General features: G+C 39.0%; 1 protein-coding gene across 1 annotated transcript; it reads right to left on the reverse strand.

Annotated features, from left to right (window-relative positions):
- Positions 1 to 1800: 1800 nt before the first annotated feature.
- Positions 1801 to 23141, reverse strand: gls2b (glutaminase 2b (liver, mitochondrial)). Its single transcript, XM_022212451.2, has 18 exons — positions 22892 to 23141; positions 22239 to 22338; positions 21985 to 22106; positions 18181 to 18310; positions 17817 to 17896; positions 17244 to 17407; positions 15093 to 15151; positions 14413 to 14445; positions 14244 to 14302; positions 14017 to 14083; positions 12204 to 12254; positions 11895 to 12071; positions 10663 to 10794; positions 10075 to 10167; positions 9927 to 9988; positions 9367 to 9443; positions 6488 to 6551; positions 1801 to 5185 (listed from the first exon to the last, which is right to left on the reverse strand). The coding sequence occupies exons 1-18, from the start codon at positions 23038 to 23040 to the stop codon at positions 5029 to 5031; spliced, it is 1776 nt and encodes a 591-aa protein (XP_022068143.1). The 5' UTR covers positions 23041 to 23141; the 3' UTR covers positions 1801 to 5028.
- Between the last annotated feature and the right edge of the window lie 359 nt (positions 23142 to 23500).

Here is a 23500-nt window from a genome sequence, read left to right on the forward strand (position 1 = left end):
AAGTGATTTCAGTGAGAATTGTGGGTTTTTCCTTCTTTAACTGAGGGGTACCAACAATTTTGTCCACGTGTGTATAACATGCAAACATCCACCACAATATTATTAAAGCTAAAAATGTCTAACTCTTAAAACCATGTATGAAATTGTCACATTACGTGATCAAGACACAACACTCTGTTCCTCAGGTGTTGAAGATATGACTGTTAAGAAACCAGGATTAGGAGCATGCTGACTATCTGGTCAGGAGGAACACAGTGCCATACTGGCACTATAAGCGAGTGAGTCTGTGAAAAAAAAAATCAACAACTGTTGTGTCTCTGCAGTGATGTGGCCATATGGCGGTGATGATGGCTCTGCATCCCACTGTAAATACCTGTCATATTGTGCTGTTGTAATGCAGGCAACTGGTGTAAATTCAAGCTAAGGAGAACACTAACTGCATGTGTAATGAGCCAGATGAACACACAGCAAATGTGTGTTAATAACTGCAGGGAATGTAAAGCTCTTAAGTAACAAAGATGTTTATGAAAACCCTTTAATGATATAACTGGATTATATATATTAGTTACAGTGTGTTTAGCATCAGAATATAATGCCTGCCGTCTACACCTACACTTCAGTGCATTTCCTGAGCTAATGCTATGTTGCATTCATATGACAAATGAGCAAACTCCATCTGTTGACAAACACTGCATCATGTGGTCTGTGGACCTCGAGTTGAGACTGTTTGCCAGCTCCTGTTTACAAGGTCAAGAAATCTGACCTGCAGTATTTGAATTCATTTGCACTCATCCCACACTATGATTATTATATAGAATGTTCAAGTTAATTTTTTTTTAAAATGTTTTGCTAAAATGCACTTATTGAATAAACTGTACTAAGAAGACTCCAACCACTAAAAGGGGGGCAAAAGGCTGCTAAGCGGTGCAGTCGCTAATCAAGAGCAAAGAGAGCACTATAAAGCTAAAATATAAACAGGCAGACGAGTAGTTGTAGGTTAGTATTACTGTATACTGCAGTAAACAAGCTGAGGAGAAGAGGGGCAGGTCAGGTGACACTACAGGCAGTAGCAGGCAGGGAGACTGGAAAGTTTGGGGAAAAAAACATCTTTTCAGTGATCTTGTTGAGGTGCAAAGACAACTTTGCTTACACTAAGCTCTTCGATTACATGGATATACAAAGATGGACATGATCTCCAGGTTTGAGAAGGGAAACCAACTTAAACCTGCATTCTCTTTAGTGGCCAGCAGGGGGAGACTCCTCTGGCTGCAAAAATAAGTCAGATTATAAGGAAATCTTGGTGAAAATGGCCCCACTTTTCACTTGCTTTGCCCATTTTTTCATTGGGTTTAAGATCTCAATCTCTAGTTTCTCGTTTTCCTCAGTGCAGCATGGTGCTCATTTAGTGAATTATAGTCCCATTTTGAGTGTAAGAGATGATAATGTGGGGTATTTTTCTGGTAGTCTTATGACTGATAGGTTAGTGTCCTTGAGTTTTTCTTCTTGATTGTCATATCTGGTTTCTAATGTAATGGTGGCCAAATGCTAAACTCAAGGCTTCAGGACAGTGGGTGGCTGGGATGGCATTAGTTTGAACATCTTTCCTCAGCATTTAGAGAGCTTGATCAGCTTTTATTACAGCTGCCTCGAAGACGATTTCCATATCATTTCAGTCAGTTAGGAAGCTTCTTAAAAGACTACACAAACCCATCCAGTTAGCAAGTGGAAACAAGAAAACAACCAAACTGGATGAAGACTGAATAAATGAATGAAAAAAGAAATCAACCCCTTACAATAAAATATTGTATATTACATATTTATTGTCATGTGTTCCAAAAAAAAACCCAGTTCCTTACAAAATGAACTTTAGTGCTTCTGTGATTATTTAATGATCTCAGCAAGAACACTGCTTTGAGATACCCAGCCAAGATAGTTAAATTAATTGGAGATTATTACATGTGTTAATCAGCACAGAATTAACGGATAACAACATCTTTACCATTTTCTTAGCTGCTGTAACTAAATGAAAAGGTCAGCGTGTCTGTAATATCTCTACGAGAGGATGCTCTCTACTTTAATGAGAAACAGTTAATTTGTAGGACAAATTGCAAAGCACTGATCATTTTTTTCTGCTTGATTAATCATATTCTCGAGATGGAAAATATTAACGTCTCAATTTAACTCACTGTCAGGGGTAACCTTCTGTTAGTACAAACTCTAATAGTCCCAGGAGTCCTCTCACAGACCAGTAGTTTGATCCTGTTCCAATAAATGTAGGTGTTTTCGGTTTGACCCAGGGGTCTCCACAGCCAACAGCCTCTCTTACATGACTGAATTCTCACCACTTTCGAGGCTTGAAGTAAGACAAACTAGTAGACAACTGCTGATAAGCCTTTGGCCTAGTGCTGTAAAATTTCTTGGATGATTACCTGCTATTTTGGAAGATAATTGCCAAGTAATTGGAAGCCTTTTATCCTGCCAGGAAGTGCAGTTTTTGCTATTTTTTTGCAAATGAAAACTGTCAATTTAATTGTTAGCAGGAAGCAACAGATACTTTACAACAAGATCAAATCATTACTGCTCTGCATGCAAACACGCTCCCAGTGTTTTTTCAGAGAAAATGTTTGTCATCTTCACCACAGTTTATCTTGCTCATGATCACAGAACCCATATAAGTCAATCAGTAGAATATAAGCAGTTTTACTTGTATTGATTTGGTCATGAAACCCATAAATTAATATTTTTACTCTGTGTTTGTACAGCTCAGAGGACTCCCAAAAAAACAGTGCAGTTCTTTTTCCACAGACCACAGATATCAAAGGAAAATTTAATTGCAAACCATCAAACAGTTGTGGGAATATTTCCAAGTGGTGGACTATCAAACCAAAGGACTATCACTGCTAACTCTAGAGCCTTGCAAACCGCTTGCAAAACTCAAAATTTGTCTTCAACAAGCAGCTTGCTCCCTATGAGGGAACTATGACTAAATAGAAGCACAAATTCTGTACTAAAATGTGGAAAAAAAACTTTAAAATCATGTAATTATTATATGTTCATGCAAAGTTCTGACTGTTCTTTACTCTATCTTGTCAACGTAGTATTGAAAATCTGAAAAACATCTTGTGGGTTTCAGGTTCATTCCAGTTGCTGCTCATTAAGCTTGTTTTTTTTTTTTTTTCATTATTCTGGTTTCATTAAACCTCCCAAATGCCATAAAGTTCAAATCATCCACAAGCATAAACATCTGCCTGCCACGTTGATAAAGAAGCCCAATTTATTTTGCCCAAAAACTGCCCTGGGTTTGACACTGTAATTATCATGGAAAGCAATCTTTCATTGAGAAAGCCCACGTTGATCCCTCACCCTCTGTCATCCATAGAGGAGAAACAGCCCCAAGCTTCCACGAGGTGGTGACTGCCAACAAAGTGATCGATTTTATTGAATGCTGTTGAGAAAACGGAGAGCACCAGTCCACACAGAAAACTGTCCTACTGTTATTAGTAGCCTCACCTAATCGATAAGCCTCAACGGGTAGTAAATATTTTCTTTAATCAGTCAAAGTGCTGGATGTCTAAATTTGTGCCGTACACCAGTGCAGGAGTAACATCAGTCCAGCAACTACAGCAACAGCACTGGAAGGATTTAGCAGATTTTTGGCCATTTTATTGTTTTGTTGGCGCTTGGTGGCTTGTTCCTGCACTGGAGGGAGGTATGGGGATCTGTCAGGAGCACCAGAGTCTGTTCAGGTGGCAGAAGTCTCTCTGGATGTCAGGCCAGTCTTATGTAAGCTCTTTATTGCTCTTCTACTGCAGGGATCTGAGGCACCCTGTTCAGTACAAGCAATGCTTCGGCTTCCCCAGCTGTGGTTCCAGACACTCGTACGATGGGTCCACAGTGCCATCTGGTGGATTCAAGAGAAGCCTAAGCACATGTGTGGAGCGGTTTCAGCTAGCAGAGGCTCACTGTATTCATCTCTGCCTGGATCAGCTGCATGAAGCAGGTCAGTAAAGGGACAATCTGTCAATACTGATTAACTCAACATTTATAAATAAAGCATCACTGAGAGGGGAAGTCTATTAAAATGAGCTGGCTCGGACTCAGCCTACATTAGCTATATCCTCCTCAGTCACCAGCTCAGTGTTTCTTCATCGTTTTATTCACAGTTTGCTTCCTAAAAAATGTGATTATGCAGAACACGCTATTGCAGTAATGGCATTTGAAGGAGTTGAGCACCGAGCACCTCTCCTGCTGCGTCTTCATCATGTATCCCTAGTTTGAGATGATATAGTGGATGCTTGGTAATATTTAATAAGAAACTGCTGACACGATGAAGTCTTGACTAACCTAATAAAATCAAAACAATATCAAACTATGGGCGGCAGATAAAACATATTTAATAGAAGGACTGAATGTCAAAATATAACATTACTTTGTGGAATTTCTTGCTTATGCAGCTAAAATGGACATAAATACTATAAGGCTTCCTATTTCAAGAATCCATGCAATTATTTACAGTTGAAAACCACACATATATGTTCAATAATTGTCACATTAAGTATTCTGGGATCATGTTTATCTAGCGTCCTTGTCTCCCTTTCTAATTTGGGATTTTGCGTCCAAACATACTACAAAGTTTTAACTATTTAAACTCATAAAGGCACAATAAGATTTTTTTAAAAAAAGGTAAATGTACTGTTGTCACTCACAACAAGCCCTTTATGCATAGAAAACATCTGACTCTATGAAAAACAAATGGACACACTTGGTTCCATGTAACTGTACACATCATGGACTCTAACCGGGTTAAGGATGTTTTTCAGTAGAGCAGATTTTTTTATACTTATGTATACTGTTTGCTACTCATATATTTATCTTTTCACTGATCCTTTGTTGTGCTGCAGTTTGCTGAAGAGTCAAAATTCCTTCCTTCGCTTGGCACTCATCCCCCTCTGCTACAAATATTTCTGAACTTGACAGATTGCACAAATGCCCCGACATGCTAGAATCTGAGGAATCTATTTAAAAACATCACACCATGCTCTCAATTGTGTCCAGCTTCCGGGGAAGCTCAGCTTCACTGTGCTGCTTTTCCTGCTGTCTGCAGACCTGCTGGTAATCTCTGAGCACCTTCGCCACCTCGTCATGTCCAAACTGCATGGCATCATCAACCGGTAGGTTCCCCCACCTGCACACGATGAAAGAGACTTAGAAGCAGTGCACAAGCAACGACTCCATGCACATGGAAAAGGTCTTGCTCTGAGAGGTAACTGCACAATTTTAGTTCATGGACAAAAAGGTAACTTTGATTCAAACATGTTCTCAAAATGAGGCAGTTCCATTGCAACTACAAATCACATTTTCAAGAGACAGTCAAGAGTATGTATTTAAATATGGCTTATTGTACGCAAAAGGATCCATCCATCCATTCATTCATCATTTATACACCACTCAATCCTCATTAGGGTCACGGGGGACTGGAGTCTATCCCAGCTGACTTAGAGTGAAGGCAGGAGACACCTGGACAGGTCACCAGTCTGTCACAGGGCTACATATGGAGGCAAACAATCACACTCACATTCACACTTATGGACAATTTACAGTAGCTGTAGTGTAATATTTTTTGGGTACGATGTGCTAAAAGTAAGAGATGATATAATTATGGCAAATGCTATTACACTAAAGACCAGAAGTAAAACACATGCACTCAAAACATAATGATGAGGTATTATAACTTTGAACATATATTGGACTAATATGCATGAAATTTATCACAAAGTAATAAGGGTAAGATGCGGAGCAAAAAGTCTGAACATGTCTGGGCGTGTTCTCTGTAAAAGATGACCTAATGATAACTTAATGTCTTCTGTAAAGTGATCTAGAGGTGAAATATGAAGACGACCTGACGTCATGATCTGACCAGTAGGTTTAGAAAGGTATAATGGTGTTGAAACTGTCACATTCATTCTATCATACACCTTGTAGGCGTGGAAAAATGACCAACTCTCACAGCATAAAAGACGGTGCATAGCTCAGTACCTTCACTTCTTCTTTGGGTGTTATCACTGCTAAAAATTATTCCTGGATTTTTTGTCTACAAATAAATCCTGCTGCCCTCCAGATGCTGACTTCTCAAAGACCTGAACATGGTCAAGTCATAGACTCTGGCCTTGATTTGTAACTTAATTTACACTTCATAACCAAATAACCTCAGCATGTTTTGGACTGTGGGAGGAAGACGAAGAACCTGAAGAAAGCTCACACATGCACAGGGAGAACATGCAAACTCCATGCAGAAAGATCCCCGGGAAGGCTGGGATGCAAACAAGGGATCTTTTATCAGCCACCGTGCAGCCGTAAGGAAAAGGATGAGACATAAAATTATAGCTAAAAAGAACTGCATTGAGCAGAAACAGAACCAGATGTTAAGCATGCAAATGTGACGACAAAGAGCGGCGAAGTGCAAAGATGTAACAGATGTCTGTCTCACCTGTCGTGTACAAATGGATCAACTTTGCAGGTTTCAGTGAGGAACTTCACTACTTCTATGTGACCTGAGGACAAAAAAGTCAAAGCAGCAGACAGACAGTCAAATAGAGACCATATTTTTGTTCGGACTCAGAAAACACTGCTTTCACCTTGGTGCCAAAAAGCAATCCAACAGCATAAACCCTTCTATTCACACCATAGCACCGCAAATTAGCAAGATATACATGATTTACAGTGGCAGACTGTGGACAGAGGGGGAAAAGATGCTAAAAATACAAGTTATATGAGAATAAAACCAAACAAAAAATCATAAAAATGGATGTTGAAGACACAGCAGTGGGGCATTAAATCTGTTCTGTGAATACACTTAGATCATAACAGAAGACAAATAATCCACCATATGGTGCTCTGTGAATGTTTATAGGCTGATTCATTAGTGGTATGTATAATGTGAGCCAGAGGTACTAAACCGCCACAGTTACTCATGAAAATAAATAAAAGCTAACTTGGTGCTAATTACAGCTGTAAGCATCAACACAAACAATCCAACAAGTTGAAGTGTTTCCTGTCAGTCATAGACAAATAGAAAGTCTTTTCTCCAGATGGTAAACTGGGATAAAAATGAAGTTCAGAGCAGAAAAACAACATTTTTTTGTGTGTTTTTCCTTTAAGCAGAATGGCACAGTGACTAAATGATTAACAAGGTGGGCATGAAGCAACATCTGTGTTTGTCACCACACAACGCAAATACGATATAGTGACTCTTTTAGCTCGATAGAAATCTGCTGGTGCGTGATAAAAGCGGTCTTGGACTGCCATGTCAGCCAAATCCTCGTTCAAAGTGAAGCTAAAATCAGTAGCTTCTGTTACTGCATCTTGTTATCTCAGAACTACAGAGAATATACCAGAACATGCAATAACAAACTTGTTCAGGATGCTGGGCTCGTGAACTTTGCTGCACTTTATAATTTCACAGATTCTGTCGATGACGTATTTTCTCGATCGCTTCTTTCTCAGAATATAACCCTTCTTCTGAATGCTGAGTTTCTTTCTTTCTTTCTTTTTTTTTTTTTTTTAAATCAGGAACATCCAAAACTTTTCTGACTTTTCTTGCCAAAGGCTTTGCTGTATTTCCAGTTGATGTTGCTTACAGTCGCTCTCCTTCGGTTATAGAAAACCAATCAGTGCTGGTTGAAATGAAACACATTGCTTCCAGTGCGCCGGCATCAGATTGTCCCCACAGACATCAGATTGAAATCTCTGGTATATCTATGGTTTTATCTGGCACTGGTGGGGTTAAAAAAAAACTCTAAATGAATGTCACATGATCCCTTATTGCTTGTATATTCTAATTTTGGATGCCTGAAATGAATGGTCATAGTGTGACTTATGTTTTTTTCTTCTACATTTTGCTTGTTGCTTTGTTGCTGTGGCATTTTAAGACTGAACAAATGACAAAATTAGATGAACAGGACATGTGAATCAAGTTTAAGAGCTAACAACGATAAGACCGGGAGACCTAACGTGTCGACCGTACTTTTGAATACAGTGAATAATCCTGTAGAAAGTGGCAACCCAACGGAAGCCCATGAAGCTCATATAAAACAGGAAGTTCTTGCCCTCTCTTCATCTACACTCGTGAGTTGAAACCTAGGTCACAGAGAGCTAATCAGAAATAATGCCAACTGAGCAGAAATTTTAAAAAAAGAGGAGGTGGTCTAACTGTTGATACAAATACATTAAATACATCCTGATTTTGTCTTAGGACGGTGGGTTGTGGCTTCCCAGAACAGAAGAGGAGCGTTTACACTGCAAAAACTCAAAATCTTACCAAGTCTGTTTGTCTTATTTTTAGTCAAAATGTCTCATCCCACTTGATTTAGGATAAATTCACTTAACAAATGACATTTCAGTAAGATGGAGGGACTTGTTTTTTGACAATTCATCTGAAATATGTTAAGTCAAACAATCTTGAATTATCTTGTTTTGAGTTACATTTTACAAGAAAACTCAAAACATCTCAGATTAGGAGGTTACATGAAAGCAAAAATCTATTTTTGAGTGAAAAACTGCTATTTTTTTAGCATGCCTGGCTTATTTTAAGACACCTAAGCTTGACAATCCTGGTAAAATAAAGCTTAAAATAAGTTTTCCAAGCTAATTTAAGATTTCAGTATTCTAAATATCATATCTTATTTCAAAAAATCTTACCAAGTCATTTTCACTTGTTCTATTGGCAGATTTTCCCACTTATTTCAAGGTAAAAGTTCCTTCAAATAAGTGTTTTTTACATGTTTTGAGAGGGGCATTTTTTCCAGTGTAAAAGAAGTTTGCACAGGTATAAAAGACAATGTAACGCTTTGTGTAGTCAGTTCAAATCTCAAGATTTTGCTCATGTTTGCGCTTACAGCCTCTGTATTGAATGAATATTATTCGCATCAGACTCTGAAGACTGCTTGAAGACTCTTTCTTGAGAACTTTTTTGAAGACTCCAACTTTTGATCCAGGATTGATGCTTGACAAAGCTGTTTGATCATCATTGGCCCTTAGCAGGCAGACTGAGTCACAACATTGTAAATGGATGGATTAAGAGGCAGAATTACTTTCACTTCCTGTGATAGTGTTTCTGTGTTTACAAGAGCAGCATTGAGGCAGTCGAGGTCTGATATGCCCTCATCAGTACGAACTCCTCTTGGAGCTGCTAATTGAATATATTTTGAGTGCTTCTGGCATTTTGACACCATTTACAGACAAACAGTTACCGGGGAGCTGAGTAATTAATTGAAAACAAAATTTAATGGGTCACTAAAGCCTGAGGGTGTGTTTTGGAGTGTCGAAGGAAACACAGTAACAAAAATAGCCTGAGCTGCTGGTGCTCACCTTCTGCTGCGGCGACGTGGAGCGCTGTTCGACAATCATAGTCTTTCAGATCCATGTCCATGGATGAAAGCGCAAATCTACAGCATTAAAAGAAAGGCAGCTCACAAATAATTTTTATACGCATGAAATAACAACACAACATAGATATCATATGCCATTCATCTACCCATGTTATACTATTCATCATCAAATTAAGCATATTTTACAGTCATCTGGGTGCAGTAATTATTTAATAGTAATTGTAGTAGCCCATTTAAAAGAAAATGCTTAAAACTAAGAGAATACAGAAACAGAAGTAATGCAGCTGCCTCTCTACTGGGTATGACAGGTCATTTCATGGTTTCATTAGAATCAAAAAGGTGTGAATCACAACTTTCAAACTACTTGGAAATCTGTGGCAGGCAGTGAAAGCACTAAAATTGTTTACCACCCTTTCAAATATTCATTCTTTATTGTATTTTGTCCCCGTCTGTGTGCTTTCTTGATTTCTCAGGCCTGGTGTAAACATTTTGAAGGGGATTTTTTTATATGGGACAATAGTCGGGGCTTCTGGTAATTACCTTCTCAGGGCCGACACGTCTCCACTGTAGGCGGCAAACATCAAGTTGAAAACAGACTTGTTCTGCAAGTCCATTAAATCTGAGTTAATGCAAAGGTTTGAAAAAAAAAACTGCATTTGACAGAGCAAATAGAATACAAAGCACTCACCCGGTCCTCTCCATCCTGTCTGCGAGGGTCCTGCTTCTTCACAAAATGCCTCAAGTTGTCGTAGTTGTGGAAATTGAACAGCGACACAAGCTCCTGAAGGAGAGACACAGCAGAGCGTGAAAGCCGACTGGTTAATGAGAACACTGGTCTTCATCAGAGCAACACAATCAGTGATTCAAAATGAGACGTTGAAGGCTGTGAGATGTAAAATCTGAAGCGGTTAGAGCATATGAGACTGATTTCATATCATTACATAGAAGCCAGAGAATCACTCTACTCTAGTATTTACTGTCACCTCAAGCTATTCTGCAGCTCCAGATTGCATATCTTAAGGATATTAACATTCATAGTTCACCAGCTCTAATTGATTTGTCTAACAAAGCAGGCTGTCTTTGTAATCGCCATAATCTCTCCACACTAATTAAAGCCGCAGCTTTAAGATTTGAATATTTCACACTTTGGAGCCAACTGTTGGGGAATTTCAGAACAGTAATAATAGCAATTTGATGTTATAATCACATTAAAAGCATTTACTTCATTTTTTAAATACCAGAAACAAATGCGCAAACGCAGAAGGGACGCTCTTGCCTGGCAGAAGTGTATTCCCCGGACGCTGTTTCCGACTCTGTCCAGCGGAGGAGACCAGCACATCACTCCCATGACATTGGGGATCACCAGCAGTATGGCACCAGACACCCCTGACTTTGCAGGCAAGCCCACCTGCAGGAAGAGAGCAAGAGGCTGGTTGGACGTGTGAGCGCTTTGTCAGGCAAACACAGGCACTGCAAAAACTCCAAAGGGACTTGTTTTGAGACAATGTATCTAAAATATTTTGTTACGTCAGACAATCTTGAAATTATCTCGTTTTGAGTTGAATTTTATAAGAAAACTCAAAATAAGTTTAACCCTCGTGTCATTCTGCAGGTCAAATTTAAAGTTTGAAAATGTGGAAAAATATATATTTTAACGTGAAACTTCTGATGTCCACATTTTCAACATTTTTGGGAAATTTTTGAACATTTTTTGATGGAAAAAAAGAAATGTTAAAAATATTTCTTTAAGAGCATTCACATAAAAAAATCAACCAAAATCCAGCGAAAATCGCTGGATTTTGGTTGATTTTTTTATGTGAATGCTCTTAAAGAAAATATTAGAGGTTTTACTGATATATATGTAATCACTTTATATATTTTTAGGATTTTTTGGAAGATTTTTACTTATTTTTTGGAAATATTTAGAGGAATTTTCTGGCCAAATTTGGGGGATTTATTTTTTTTTTTTTACAAATCAAACCGTTAAGAGAAACTTGTAAGGAATTATTGGAATTTTCTTACTGAAGGTTTTGCAAATTTTCAGAAATTTGGGGAATTTTTTTTGCTGATTTGGGGGATTTTTTTCAGTCAAGGAAACTATATTTTTGGTGCCCGTAAAGGAAGACAACAGGAGGGTTAATGCGTCTCAAATTAGGAGGTAACATGAAAGCAAAAATCTATGTGAACACTGCTTCTTTTTTTTTAGCATGTCTGGCTTATTTTAAGACTCCTAAACTTGACAATCCTGGTAAAATATAGCTTAAAATAAGTTTTCCCTGCTAATTTTAAGATCTCAATATTCTAAATATCATATCCTACTTCAAGAAATCTTACCAAGCCATTTTTCACTTCTATTGGCAGATTTTTTTTCCAGTTATTTCAAGGTAAAAGTTTCATGAAATAAGTTTTTTTTTCTTGTTTTGAGAGGGGCATTTTTCCAAATGTGAGCGTTATTTCTGTCAGAGGGGTGATGATGTGACCGTCCTGTCGCTTCCTAATGTTACTCACATGAAAAGCCATCTGGCCGGAGAAGTCATACATGCCACACGAGTGCATGAGGCTCAGGGTGTCTCGCACCGCCTCGGCGCTCAGCACACGCTCGCCCGTGATTGGGCAGATCCCCCCGTTGGCAAGAGTGGCAGCCATGACGCTCCCTGACTCACAGGTCACCTCAGTGGAGCAAAGCTGAGAACAAAAGAGATTTGGTTTACTGCTGAAATGACTGAACATGTTTTCACTGTTGTTTGACCAAAATGAGGTCACAGAAGAACAACAAAAAGCTGTTGACTGATGTTTAATGACGGCAAAGCAGTTTACCTGGAAGTAGAAGTCGAGGGCATCGATCATGTCAGCTCCCGGAGGAAAACACTGGTGAATGAAATAGAAAATGAGATAAACTTCATTGATCCATCACCGGGGAAATTTACATGATACAGCAGCTGGATAAAAAAGAGGCAAGGAAGAAGTAGAAGAAACATAAAAGTAGATTAAGAAGAAAGACATAATAAAGGCTATTTTTACATGTTCAGACGAGGCATGATGATTATACATATGGCATCTAATTTAGGATACACATGGGGCAGAATTGTACTTCTACACAAAATCCATCCATTCATCCATTTATCCATCCATCCATCATCTAAACATGCTTCAGCCTCATTAGGGTCGTAGGGGGTTTGGAGTCTATCTCAGCTAACTTGGGGTGTGGGTTTTTCTCCAGGTTGTCCAACTTCCTCCCACAGTCCAAAAACGTGCTGAGGTTAATTAATTATTCTATATTGAGAATGTGAGTGTGATTGTTTGTCTCTATGTGTAACCTTGCAATGGGGTGTCTCCTGTCTTCGACTCGAGTTATTTAGGATAGACTCCAGCCCCCCATGACCCTACCCAGATAGCAAACTATGGGTGAATCAATGTTGAATCTATGTTGAGACCTAACGTAGAAATTATACAGAAAGCGCAAGGTTGATAAAATGTTGAGTCAACGTTTGCTTTTCAACCATAAATCACACTTTACCCAGATAGCAAAAGATGTTAAATCAATGTTGAATTAGGGTTAAGAAGGTTGAATTGTGGTTACGGTTGAAGATTGATGGTTGGATCAACGTTGATTCAACAACATTTTGTCAACATTGAAGTTCGTGTTTAAAAGATGCCATTGAATCTACGTTGTATTTTGGTTTAATTAAAATGTTTGACAGGTCAATGTTTAATTAATGTTGAATCTATGTTTGCAAATATATAATCTATGTAAGCAAACATTGACTCAACATTTTATCAACCTTGCGCTTTCTGTATAATTTCTACGTTAGGTCTCAACATAGATTCAACATTGATTCACCCATAGTTTGCTATCTGGGTAATGAGGATTAAGCGGTGTATATTAATGGATGGATGGATGTTTTCTGACTGTGGGAGGAAGCGAGAACAACAAACTCCATGCAAAAACATTCCAGCAAGGCCGGGACGCAAACCGGGGATCTTCTAGCTGTGAGGCGACAGTGCTAACCACCACACCACGGTGCGCACATGTACAGTACCAGTCAAAAGTTTGGACACACTCTTCACTGAATGATTTTTATTTATTTGTATTATTTTCTACATTGTAGATTAATACTGAAGATTAACACTTATTAGTTTAATTTCATATGTATTCTTTTATAGTTTTGATGTCTTCAGTGTTAATTTACAATGTAGAAAATAATGCAAATAAATAAAAAAAGCACTGAATTTTGGTTTGGTAGGGTAAATTACAGCGCGGTCTGCTGGAATCTGGTGTCACACTGCAGGGTCAGTCACAACACCCCAGGGGCAGATTGGGATAAGGGTTTTGTTCAAGGGCCCATCAGTGGCAGCTTGGCAGTCCTGGGGCTTAATCTTTTCTTCAGTATAGATATAAAGAAAGCCTCTAAACCTCTTTTGATTTACACACTTATCAGTAATGAAAAAACCTTTTCCTAGCAGTACTATCTATATGTTACAGCTATTTAAAGAAATGTGTTTCACAAGCATGCATGTGGTTGCATAAACTCAGAAAGCATTCCACTTTTATCTCAAATTGCTGCAACAGAAAAGGAGGGATTAATAATCCTACAAATTTTAACTCTGTGCAAAATGTTCAGTAACTGACCTTCTTCTCTTTCATGTAATATCCAATGGCAAAGTTTCTGTCGCCTGTTTCTTTTTCTGACTGGAACCTGAGACAGCGAAGCAGAGCAGGTCAATACCGAAGCATCAATAATGCAGCAGAGCAGTGGACATGCAATTTGCCTAACACAGTATCTCTTTAAACTCAGATCTGCCAAACAGAGATATGTGAAGACAAAACTATTCAGATGCACTCTACAGCACACTCACATAGCGTTGCTGAATCCCACATATTCTTGGCCAGCCATCTTTTTAACAAACTCCATAACCTGGAGAATCAAAGGACATCATTTTACGTATTCTGCAGCATATCACTGAGAACACCGTGCCACAATTTAATACCAACATATACGAACAGATGAAAATCTGAGGCACTTACATAGTCAAACTTCTCTGCCTTGTTTGAGCGAGGCTGAAAACAAAGCCAGAGTCATTTGCTTGTATAAAAACATAGTGATTGTAATTGCTGCGTTCATTCAATTGCCACATTCACGATCCACTCCTAATTTCACGGTGTGAAAAACCACTGAATGCTTCACTGATTGCATAATTTACTATCCTATTATCAGCAGCTCCAGAAGGAGGAGAGAAAGGCAGTGATCATAAACCACAGAGCTCCAGGAGAGTTCAGGGAATATTTCAGAAAACATAACTGCAGATAACTGAGTACTTTCGCTGCTGTCTCTTTCTTAAAGAAACTGCTTTTTTTTTTTTTATTTCTTTTTTTCCCACCAATTTTCTTTTTTTTAAATTCCCAAAAATGTTGAAAACGTGGACATCACTGTGAAAAGAGTTTTTTTTTTCTCCACATTTTCAAACTTTTAATCGGGTCAATTTGACCAGCAGGACACGAGGGTTAAAGGGTAAAAGTACAGCAAAATTAATTCAAAGACCAGTATTGATCTTAGTAATTTCTAAAAAATACAATTAACATTTTAAAAAAATACAGTCTACCACCGCAGAGTTTGCAAACATTCTTCTGTCACTGACTTTTAGTAAAGACAGAGTGAATTTCTGGACGTGCTGAAGAACTATCACACATTGCATCCGTCTGTTTACCTTGATAAGGGAGCTGATCACTATGGCTCCAGCGTTCACCATGGGATTGTGAGGCTTATCTGGCACAGAGGACAATGAGATAAGGCACAAAGTTGATGAGGACTTCTGAGCCAGATGACGCCTTTGTAACGGGGTCTTCAGTCAGTTCAGTTAATCAGATAATTCATTTCGATCAACATCTTTATCATATCAGACAACATTAAATCAACAATATATAGGGTCATGAAAGGGGGCTACACTGCCTGGGATGCGTATTAAATATCATTTGAAATGTTGCAGTACACTTAAATATTTAAGATATTCATTATTCTATATTTGCTTTAAAAAAGAATACATTACCATCTGGCATTTAGTGAAAAATAAAGACTTACTGCAGCTCCATTTCAAATCTATTAAATGCACACAAAAAAGAGCATTTCTGAAATATGAAACTGGAAATTATGTTGTTTCTTTCTTGGAGAATTACTGAAATGAGTAATTATTTGTGCACTAGTGCTGGCATCAATATTTAATCACCCTCTGAGGAGAGAAATGGCCTGAACTTCACAGTAGGCAAAGGAAATTTAAGTTATATTTCTTGCTTGCTGCGTCGCAAAATATGTTTTAAAAAGATGTGATAAAAACATAGTGAACTGATTCTTGGATTCACCTGGAAGGATTCCACAATTACATTTAGCAGATGCTTCTATCCAAAGCGGCGCACATCTGAGAGTAGATGCAACACAAGAAAGGATCTAGTCAGGAGAAAACAACCTGGAGAAGAGCCATAAAGCAAGTTCAAGTGTGGTAATAGGATCATGGTGTCTACAGGCAGTGCTGACGTAATAGGATTTTTTATTTTTTTTCAGTTTGTCAAGTGCAAAGGTGTTCAGTGAAGAGCTGGGTTCTTAGTCTTTTCTTAAAGACTGAGAAAGACTCTGCAGATCGAACAGAGTTTGGTAACTCCTTCCACCACTGGGGAGCCACAGAAGAGTCCTTCTATCGACCGACCCTGTTAAGGTGGTTGTATTCGGCGCCTTTTAGTGGCAGAGCTGATTTCATTGTAGTTTTAAATGCAAAATGTCAGAGTTTTGAATGTGCGGCAGGAACCGGAAGCCGGTGAAGTGATCTGACCACCAGCGTGACGAGCCGTTTTTGGCTGGTTGAAAATCAGACATGCTGCTGCACTGTGGATCATCTGCAGAGGTTTGACCCTGCATGCAGAGAGGCCTGCCAGTAAGGAGCTGCAGTAGTTGATACGTGATACTATGAAGAAGATATAATCCACCCAGCGAGAGAAAGCACTGGGTCAATATATAATTGTGGGACTTTTTGTATCATAGTTGACATTTTTGCTGTTTCCAGGCCTAAAATCAACATGGCCGCCTAAAACCAAACACCACATGGCATTTTAACAGAAAGATCCTTCTAAATATTACAAATACAATTGAGTGAAATTGAAAGTTATTTATAAAGATATTGTAAACCTGTTGACATGCCATAAATCCACATTTGACCCACACACTGCTTTATAACTCAGAAAGCCTTGGAGTCTTGCCAGTCTTTTCTTCAGGAGGAAATGACATCATGTGGAGCAGGTCATGTCACTTCCTTGAGAGGTGTTTTTGTAACGGCTAACTTAGTTGAAAGCGACTTCACAGACAGATAAAATTTGTTATTTTCCATATAAAATTAGACATATTGCCAAAAAAGAAATATCTGTCATGATTATCTCAACTTCATAAAAAGAACACAATCAAAAATATTTTCGAATAAGCTCATTTTACTATTTTTTTAGCTAAATAGAAGGTGGCCGTTATCAAATTCAGACGGTTATTTAGTTGAGAATTTAGTAATATTCAGTCATTTTTTCTCAATAAGTGATTGTTTCCATTATAAATAATTATAGAATTTGTAAAGACATGATCAAAATGAACATAAAAAAATGTATGCAAGATATATCCGTTGGACTTCAAAAGTCCTTTGATTATACATTAACCCAACTGATCCAAGAGGGAGCGAAACTAAGAGGAGACATCCAATCTGCTGCACCACATGCATGTAATCATATAGATTTCTTCTCCTGCCAGTTTGAAAATGTTAGTGCCGTTTCCATGCACTGATTGCAGGGTGATTTTACAATGCGACAGGCTGGTGAAGAGGCCCACGAACCTTCATCATCAAGTGAGAGCACGTTGAACTTCAGACCGCTGGGCTCCATGCCAACATAACGGTGAACCTTCTCCGTTCCTGCCTCGTGCACAGCGATGGCGTACTGCAGAGGCTTCACACATGACTGCAGGCAGAATGGCTGTTTGGTGTCACCCACTGAGTGCCTGGAAGGAGAAGACAGAATGGACCAAAAACTGAAAAATCTGCAAAATAATCTCACTTGGTGTTACTGAACATGCAGCAGGTTCCTTTTGATATTCACACCTGGAGGCATATCTTCACTCAGCCATCCTAACTCTGTGGTAAATGTCAGATTAACAGACTAATAACTGAAAACAGTGACGCCAGAATAGGTTTAGGTGTTAACTAAATCTGTATAGTCATCCTAAGATTCACTCAAATCAAAGCAGTCTCACCTTTCAAGACGACATGAATAAAGTGTTCAGAAAATGTAACATTTATAATTCAGTGGCTGCTGGGAAATCTCCATCTGCCTGAAAGCTTCAAAACAGCTACCGAATGAATCTTGTGGTGAAATTGTTTTTGCCGAGTATACATATCTGGATTTCATACCTCTGACCATCAACTGTACACAGAGACACACCCCACAGCTCCGGGCTAAACTTGGCCAGCTGGGGGATGTAGTCTGCAACCTGCAGCCACAACACACAAGAGAAGCACAGTGGAAGCGAGAGCAGCAGCCGAGGAGATTCTAGTGGACAATTACTTTTTCATGAACAGGAAAATGAAATGGAATACAGTCGGGATTCTCAATGCAGAACTAAATTCTTGACATATTCATCTACACCAAAACTGGACTCCATACACAGAACATATCGAAATATATGAAATAGGAATAAAAATCTGTAACTTAAAAACAATGTTACACTGTGATATAACAAAAAAAACCAAAAACGAACAAACAACAAGAAATTACCTTCCCATCTCTTTGGTTTTGCACTGTTTTGTAGATTTCATTTATTTTTTGTGCAAACACGTCAAACTCAGGGATGATAAATTTCTTTCTGAAGGCCTGGATCAGCAGGACAATGTTTCCACCAACACATCTGAAAGAAAAACAACAGAATGCAGAGTTACTCATCCTTCCTGACAATGAAGTACTTTCATTGTGTGTGTGTGTGTGTGTGTGTGTGTGTGTGTGTTAGCAGTTAGCAGTCAACAGCAGCTGCCAGCTATCAGCCTGAGAGACCTCTTTTCTTTGATCAGCATTACACACACTCTCCGACACTGACTTCATTTAAATTAAGATTCCGTGACACCCAGATTTATTACGGTTCATGCACATGTTAGCTTTTCCTACATTCCCTGACTTAAATGTTTAATGACTTGTTTCGACAAGCAAAATATTAATCAGCTGAGAAAAGCGCCATACATGTCTTTCATCTGTGATTCCTTTTGGTGCAAAGGCTGACCACAAGCCTAACAAATGAATGTAATATAACATGACGGGTCAATATATAACTGCGGGACTTTTTGTAACATAGCTGACATTTTTTTCATTTTCAAGCCTAAAATCAACATGATCACCTACAACCAAACACCACATGGCATTTTAAGAGCAAGATCGTTCTAAAACATTATATCTACAATTGAGTGAAATTGAAAGCTCTTAATAAAGATATAATAAAGATGGGGATGCTATTCCAAACACTGTGGGGTTGGAACGGGTCAGCTTACACTGTGGAAAAGGACACGACTTGTGCGGCGCAGAGGGGATATACTCTGCATTTTCTGCAGCATCTCTTTTCACAGCTATGCCAGTGAGACTCGGCTGAATAACTATTTACAGCTCAACCAAGATAAAAGATAAAACACAAGTGCAGTTTACTTGGTCAAAAGTTCAGAGGAACAAACGAAATACAATCAGATTCAACTCAAGCCAAAAGCCCGGAATCTAAGAGTGACTTCTGACTCTGATTTTAATTTGAAGCCTCATGTGCAGGGTGTCAGAAATAAAGAGTATTTTATCTTGTGAAGAGCATCTCCAAAGTGAGGTCATTTCTCCCTCTGAGCGACATGGAGGGTTTAATAACCAGCAGGCCGGACCATTGCAACAGTCTGTTCTCTGATCTGCAGAAAATCAGCTGGAGTATATTCAAAATCCTTCTGTGCAGGCTAGCACCAAAGGAAGAACACGCATTATGTCTGATTTGAGGTTTGTACTCTGGTTACCTTTTAGTTTTCGTCTTAACTCTGAAATTCCTTCATATGGCACTGCGTGGTGTTGTACCAGACCATCTGTCTGAAACATTATTGGTCTTTAAACCGGGAAAAGCCCCTCAGATCTTCAGCTTTTCTGTTTTAGCTGGTCCACAAAGCAGAACAAAAACATTTGGTGATGCTGGTTTCTGCCATTAGGCTCTGAGCCACCAGAACACCCACCCAGATGATGTGAAAGGAGCTGAAAATATGGATGCTATTAAACTAAAAACCCATCAATTCAGAGTTTGGTAATTGTATGGTTTCAGTATTTATTCAAATGTAATAATATTTTACAGTTTTAATAGAACCAATTCCTTTTTACAGAATGTTTCATAATGTCATTTTTCTTGTTTTTTTCTTATTAATTTGCATTTATTAGCTACACAACCCATAAAATGTCCTTTCTTATTCTACTGTTTAGGTCAGAATTAGACTCTAAATCTATTTGTACCATCCAATGCTTTGGTAATCCCCTTCAGAGAACTTTGGACTTCTTGGACATCTAATTAGTCTGACATTTGCTAAATCAATAAAGTTTGACTGATTACCTGATTCATACAATCCACAGCCTCAAAAATCCCCATAGAATTAAATCAGCATATTTCAGACAGAATCTCAGCAAATATTTATTAAAGTATGGCATTAGATTGCATTACATTAATACATTTATGGCTCTCTACTATTTTCCTCCTTGACAAATGGCAAATAGGGGGACAGACAGGCAATTATGTGGCGAGTCACAAAACAAATCCTGTATTAAAATGGATTGCTGTTGGAAGGTCAGACTAAAAATAGCTCGGCCTCATGCCTGCACCTGATATGGAAAACAAAACACCACGAGGCTGTTGGGGTTGAGCCTAATCTGAGGGAGAGTGAAGAAGAGCAGAACTCCCAGAAACAGGCAACGATAACTGCCAGGCAGACATAACAGCTGTGTCACATCGTACATTTGATTTTCTGAACTTCTGCGTTGGAATACAGCTTTTCTAAAAATTCTGTTCATATTCAGCTGGTTGGTCAACGGAGTGCAAGAAATAATCAGCAGCATTTAAGCATTTGGGGTTCAGTGCGATTACTCCCCCAAGGAACGCAGTGGAGTTATGTGACGATCAGCGTACGTTTATCTGTCTGTCTGTTAGCAACATTACTCAAAAACAGAATAACGGATTTGGATGAAATTTTCAAGGAAGGCCAGAAATGACACAAGGACCAAGTGATTAGATTCTGGCAGTGATACGGCTTATAGACTGGATTCACCGATTTGTTAAAGATTTCTGCACCACTGTGAGATAGCGACATGACGTCACTGTAACTATGACAACAAGTGAACGCTACATCAGCTGCCTGCTGACGATCACATGGTTGTGATCCTACTACAAATCCATTGCTGTAGACTTATCTGTCAGAAATCATAAAAGGAACAAATGATTAAATTGTGGTTGTGTTTCTGAGTCCCATCAATTCCAGACGCCCGCTACATATTTAGGTCATGTGATTCTGTATCCGTACATAACGTTCACACGCATAACATATGCCTGTGCTCAACGCAAGGCCATTTTGTTTGTGGGTACATCTATGTTAAATGGCTACATTCAATGTTACCGAGATTTCTGATCATCAATAACTAATAAAAAAATGCTGCATTTCTGACAATGCCAAATGGAGGAATGAACAGCCTTGGCTGCGTACTGCGCTCTCTGAATGCTAGTCTTGTTTATTATAAGGTGACTTCACCTAAAATGATCTCACCTGTCCGACTGCACCAGGCTCCAGAAAACAAGCTGGAATACCCGAATAAAGCAAGAGGAACTGTATTATCTCTCAGGCGCTGAAGCAGCAGCTGCTGGACTCAGAGTTAATAAGCTGGAGAATGTGACTGCAAATCACCCTGAACCTCAGCAGCGTTTGATTTGTGCTGATCAGAACGAAAAGAATAGAACAGCAATGTAAAGCATCTTTCAAATTACAATCACATAGATGAAGGCAGCTGTGGCTCAGCTGGTAGAGCTGCTGGTCCAGGGTTAGTGGTCTGATCCCGGCTCCTCCTGTCCTCACAAGTGAGAGGCAAGAACTGTAAAGTGCTTTGTCCATTAAGGTAGAAAAGCACTTCATAAGTGCAGTCCATTTACTCAACATAATTACAGCTCATACGGGAGCTTGTTCCTCCTTTTCGCCTCGTGGGTGTTATTCAGTAGAAGACTGAAGTTAACAAGAACTTTGATAAAGGCTCTTAGTGTTAAAGTAAGAAATAACGGTGTGGCAGTGGAAAGTAGCCATTATTAATTCCATTATTTACACAGATGCTTTTCCCAATGTTAAAATGCACATCAGGAAAAAAGGCTCTTTGTCGCAGCTGTTTTCTGTTTTCTGTTTCCAGCAGCAGTAGGTAGACCGATGAAGGCATTATGTTGTGATTCACATTCTAAGCACTTGGTGTTTATGAAAGATATTGTACAGAAAAAATAATTTTGACTTAAGAAATCACTTAACCATCTCACTGGAGCTGCTGCCGTCTCACCTGTGGAAGAGTTCTCTGTCCATCATCACCTCACCGACAGATTCCTTCATGGCATGTCGGAGATTTTCCATACAGTCCCTCAGTCGAGGGTCTGACGGGTGAAGGCCGGTTTTTTTCAGGGCCTGCAAACAAGGAATTTGGGTCAACCTGACTGTCAGTGCACTAAACAAACACAATGAACCCGTCCAGGTAATGTAAACAGAAGCAAAGGTGCATATGGAAGTGTATGCATATATAAACAAATCGATGCTTACTGCGATAAAGTGTGAGACGGGCACTTGCTCTTTTCCCTCTGTGATGGTGTAGAAGAGCATGTTTTCCACTCCAGAGCTGGGGGGCTTTGAATGCATGCTCCTGGTGAAGTGAAGGGTAAAAGGAAAGCCATCATACCGGTGTGTGATCAGTTTACAGAAGATAAACAAAAAGTTATACAAAAGGTAACTTCTTTAACAACCAGTTTATTTCTAATGGCTAATATACTGATAGCCAGTTCTGTCAAGTAGTAAAACAAGAAACAACAAAAAGCAAAAGCAAATATTTATTTTATGAAAAGCTACATGGCAAAAATACAGAGGGTTTGTGCTTGGCATGCGTTTTCTGCACGTGCAGTTTGTCTCCAGGTGATCTAGACATGTTGGAGGTCCCTTAAATGCCTCGTGTTGCTTTAAAACTCACACCAGAATGCTGATTGGCTCAGTGAGAGTTGACACATGCTGCTGACTGTCACTTCAGTGACCCTATGGATTTTCCATAAAAGATACGCACAGTAACTGCAGCATGTATACAAATATTTATTGAAGTCGTTTTCATATAAACAATTTGGACAACTCATTAAACAGCGTGGAGGCAGATTGAATGAGGGATCCACCACCTGAAACCCAGCAGTGCATCACTCAGAGACACTTACTTTGTGAGATGCAAACGATCTGACGCCGTTGTCGGTTTCGTGCTCAGACAACATGCTGGCTGGAGGATGAAAACCTTCTTAGCTGCGTCCAGGTTTTTGACGATGAGCTGAGCGGAGCTGGACAGACGCAGCGCTCTCAGACTGAGCATGGCTGACACTCAGCAGCAGACAGGCCGGCCGGGTTTGTTTGGCAGAAGACAACAGCAGATAACGTCGGCTGGTCGGCCTTGAGCTGAATGCCAGCGGGTGCTGAGAGGTCAGTTAGTTTGCAAGTATCAGGCTGAAGTTTTGCTGCCTTCAGGTGTCGTAGGAAATACTAGACTTTGAGCCACGTTGGCAGTGCTCGGTTAAAAATATCATATTTAATGGACATATTTGATTGTTTAAAACGTACACCTGTATGCACTTTGCTTAAAATAGTGAAATTTAACTATACATATCCAGATTACACACACAAAAAATGACTTATTTATATTTATATATATTTATATATAAAAAACTCAAATGTGCTGTGCCATGAGCTTTTGTAAAAACAAAAAAAAGAAACAAAAAAAACAAAAAAGATATTTCAAAGTCAAGGTAGTAAATTTACGGGGAGCACTTGAAAGC

This window comes from Acanthochromis polyacanthus, chromosome 5, assembly GCF_021347895.1.
Source record: "Acanthochromis polyacanthus isolate Apoly-LR-REF ecotype Palm Island chromosome 5, KAUST_Apoly_ChrSc, whole genome shotgun sequence".
Classification (NCBI taxonomy): domain Eukaryota; kingdom Metazoa; phylum Chordata; class Actinopteri; family Pomacentridae; genus Acanthochromis; species Acanthochromis polyacanthus.

Excerpts from the sequence above, each read along its gene's own strand:
- gls2b (XM_022212451.2), bottom strand. The coding sequence starts at position 23,040 with ATGCTCAGTCTGAGAGCGCTGCGTCTGTCCAGCTCCGCTCAGCTCATC. Across the intron at positions 14,084-14,243 it reads GTGGGATTCAGCAACGCTAT|GTTCCAGTCAGAAAAAGAAA; the intron begins GTGAGTGTGCTG and ends TCGCTGTCTCAG. Across the intron at positions 9,444-9,926 it reads GACGTGTCGGCCCTGAGAAG|ATTTGCGCTTTCATCCATGG; the intron begins GTAATTACCAGA and ends TTAATGCTGTAG.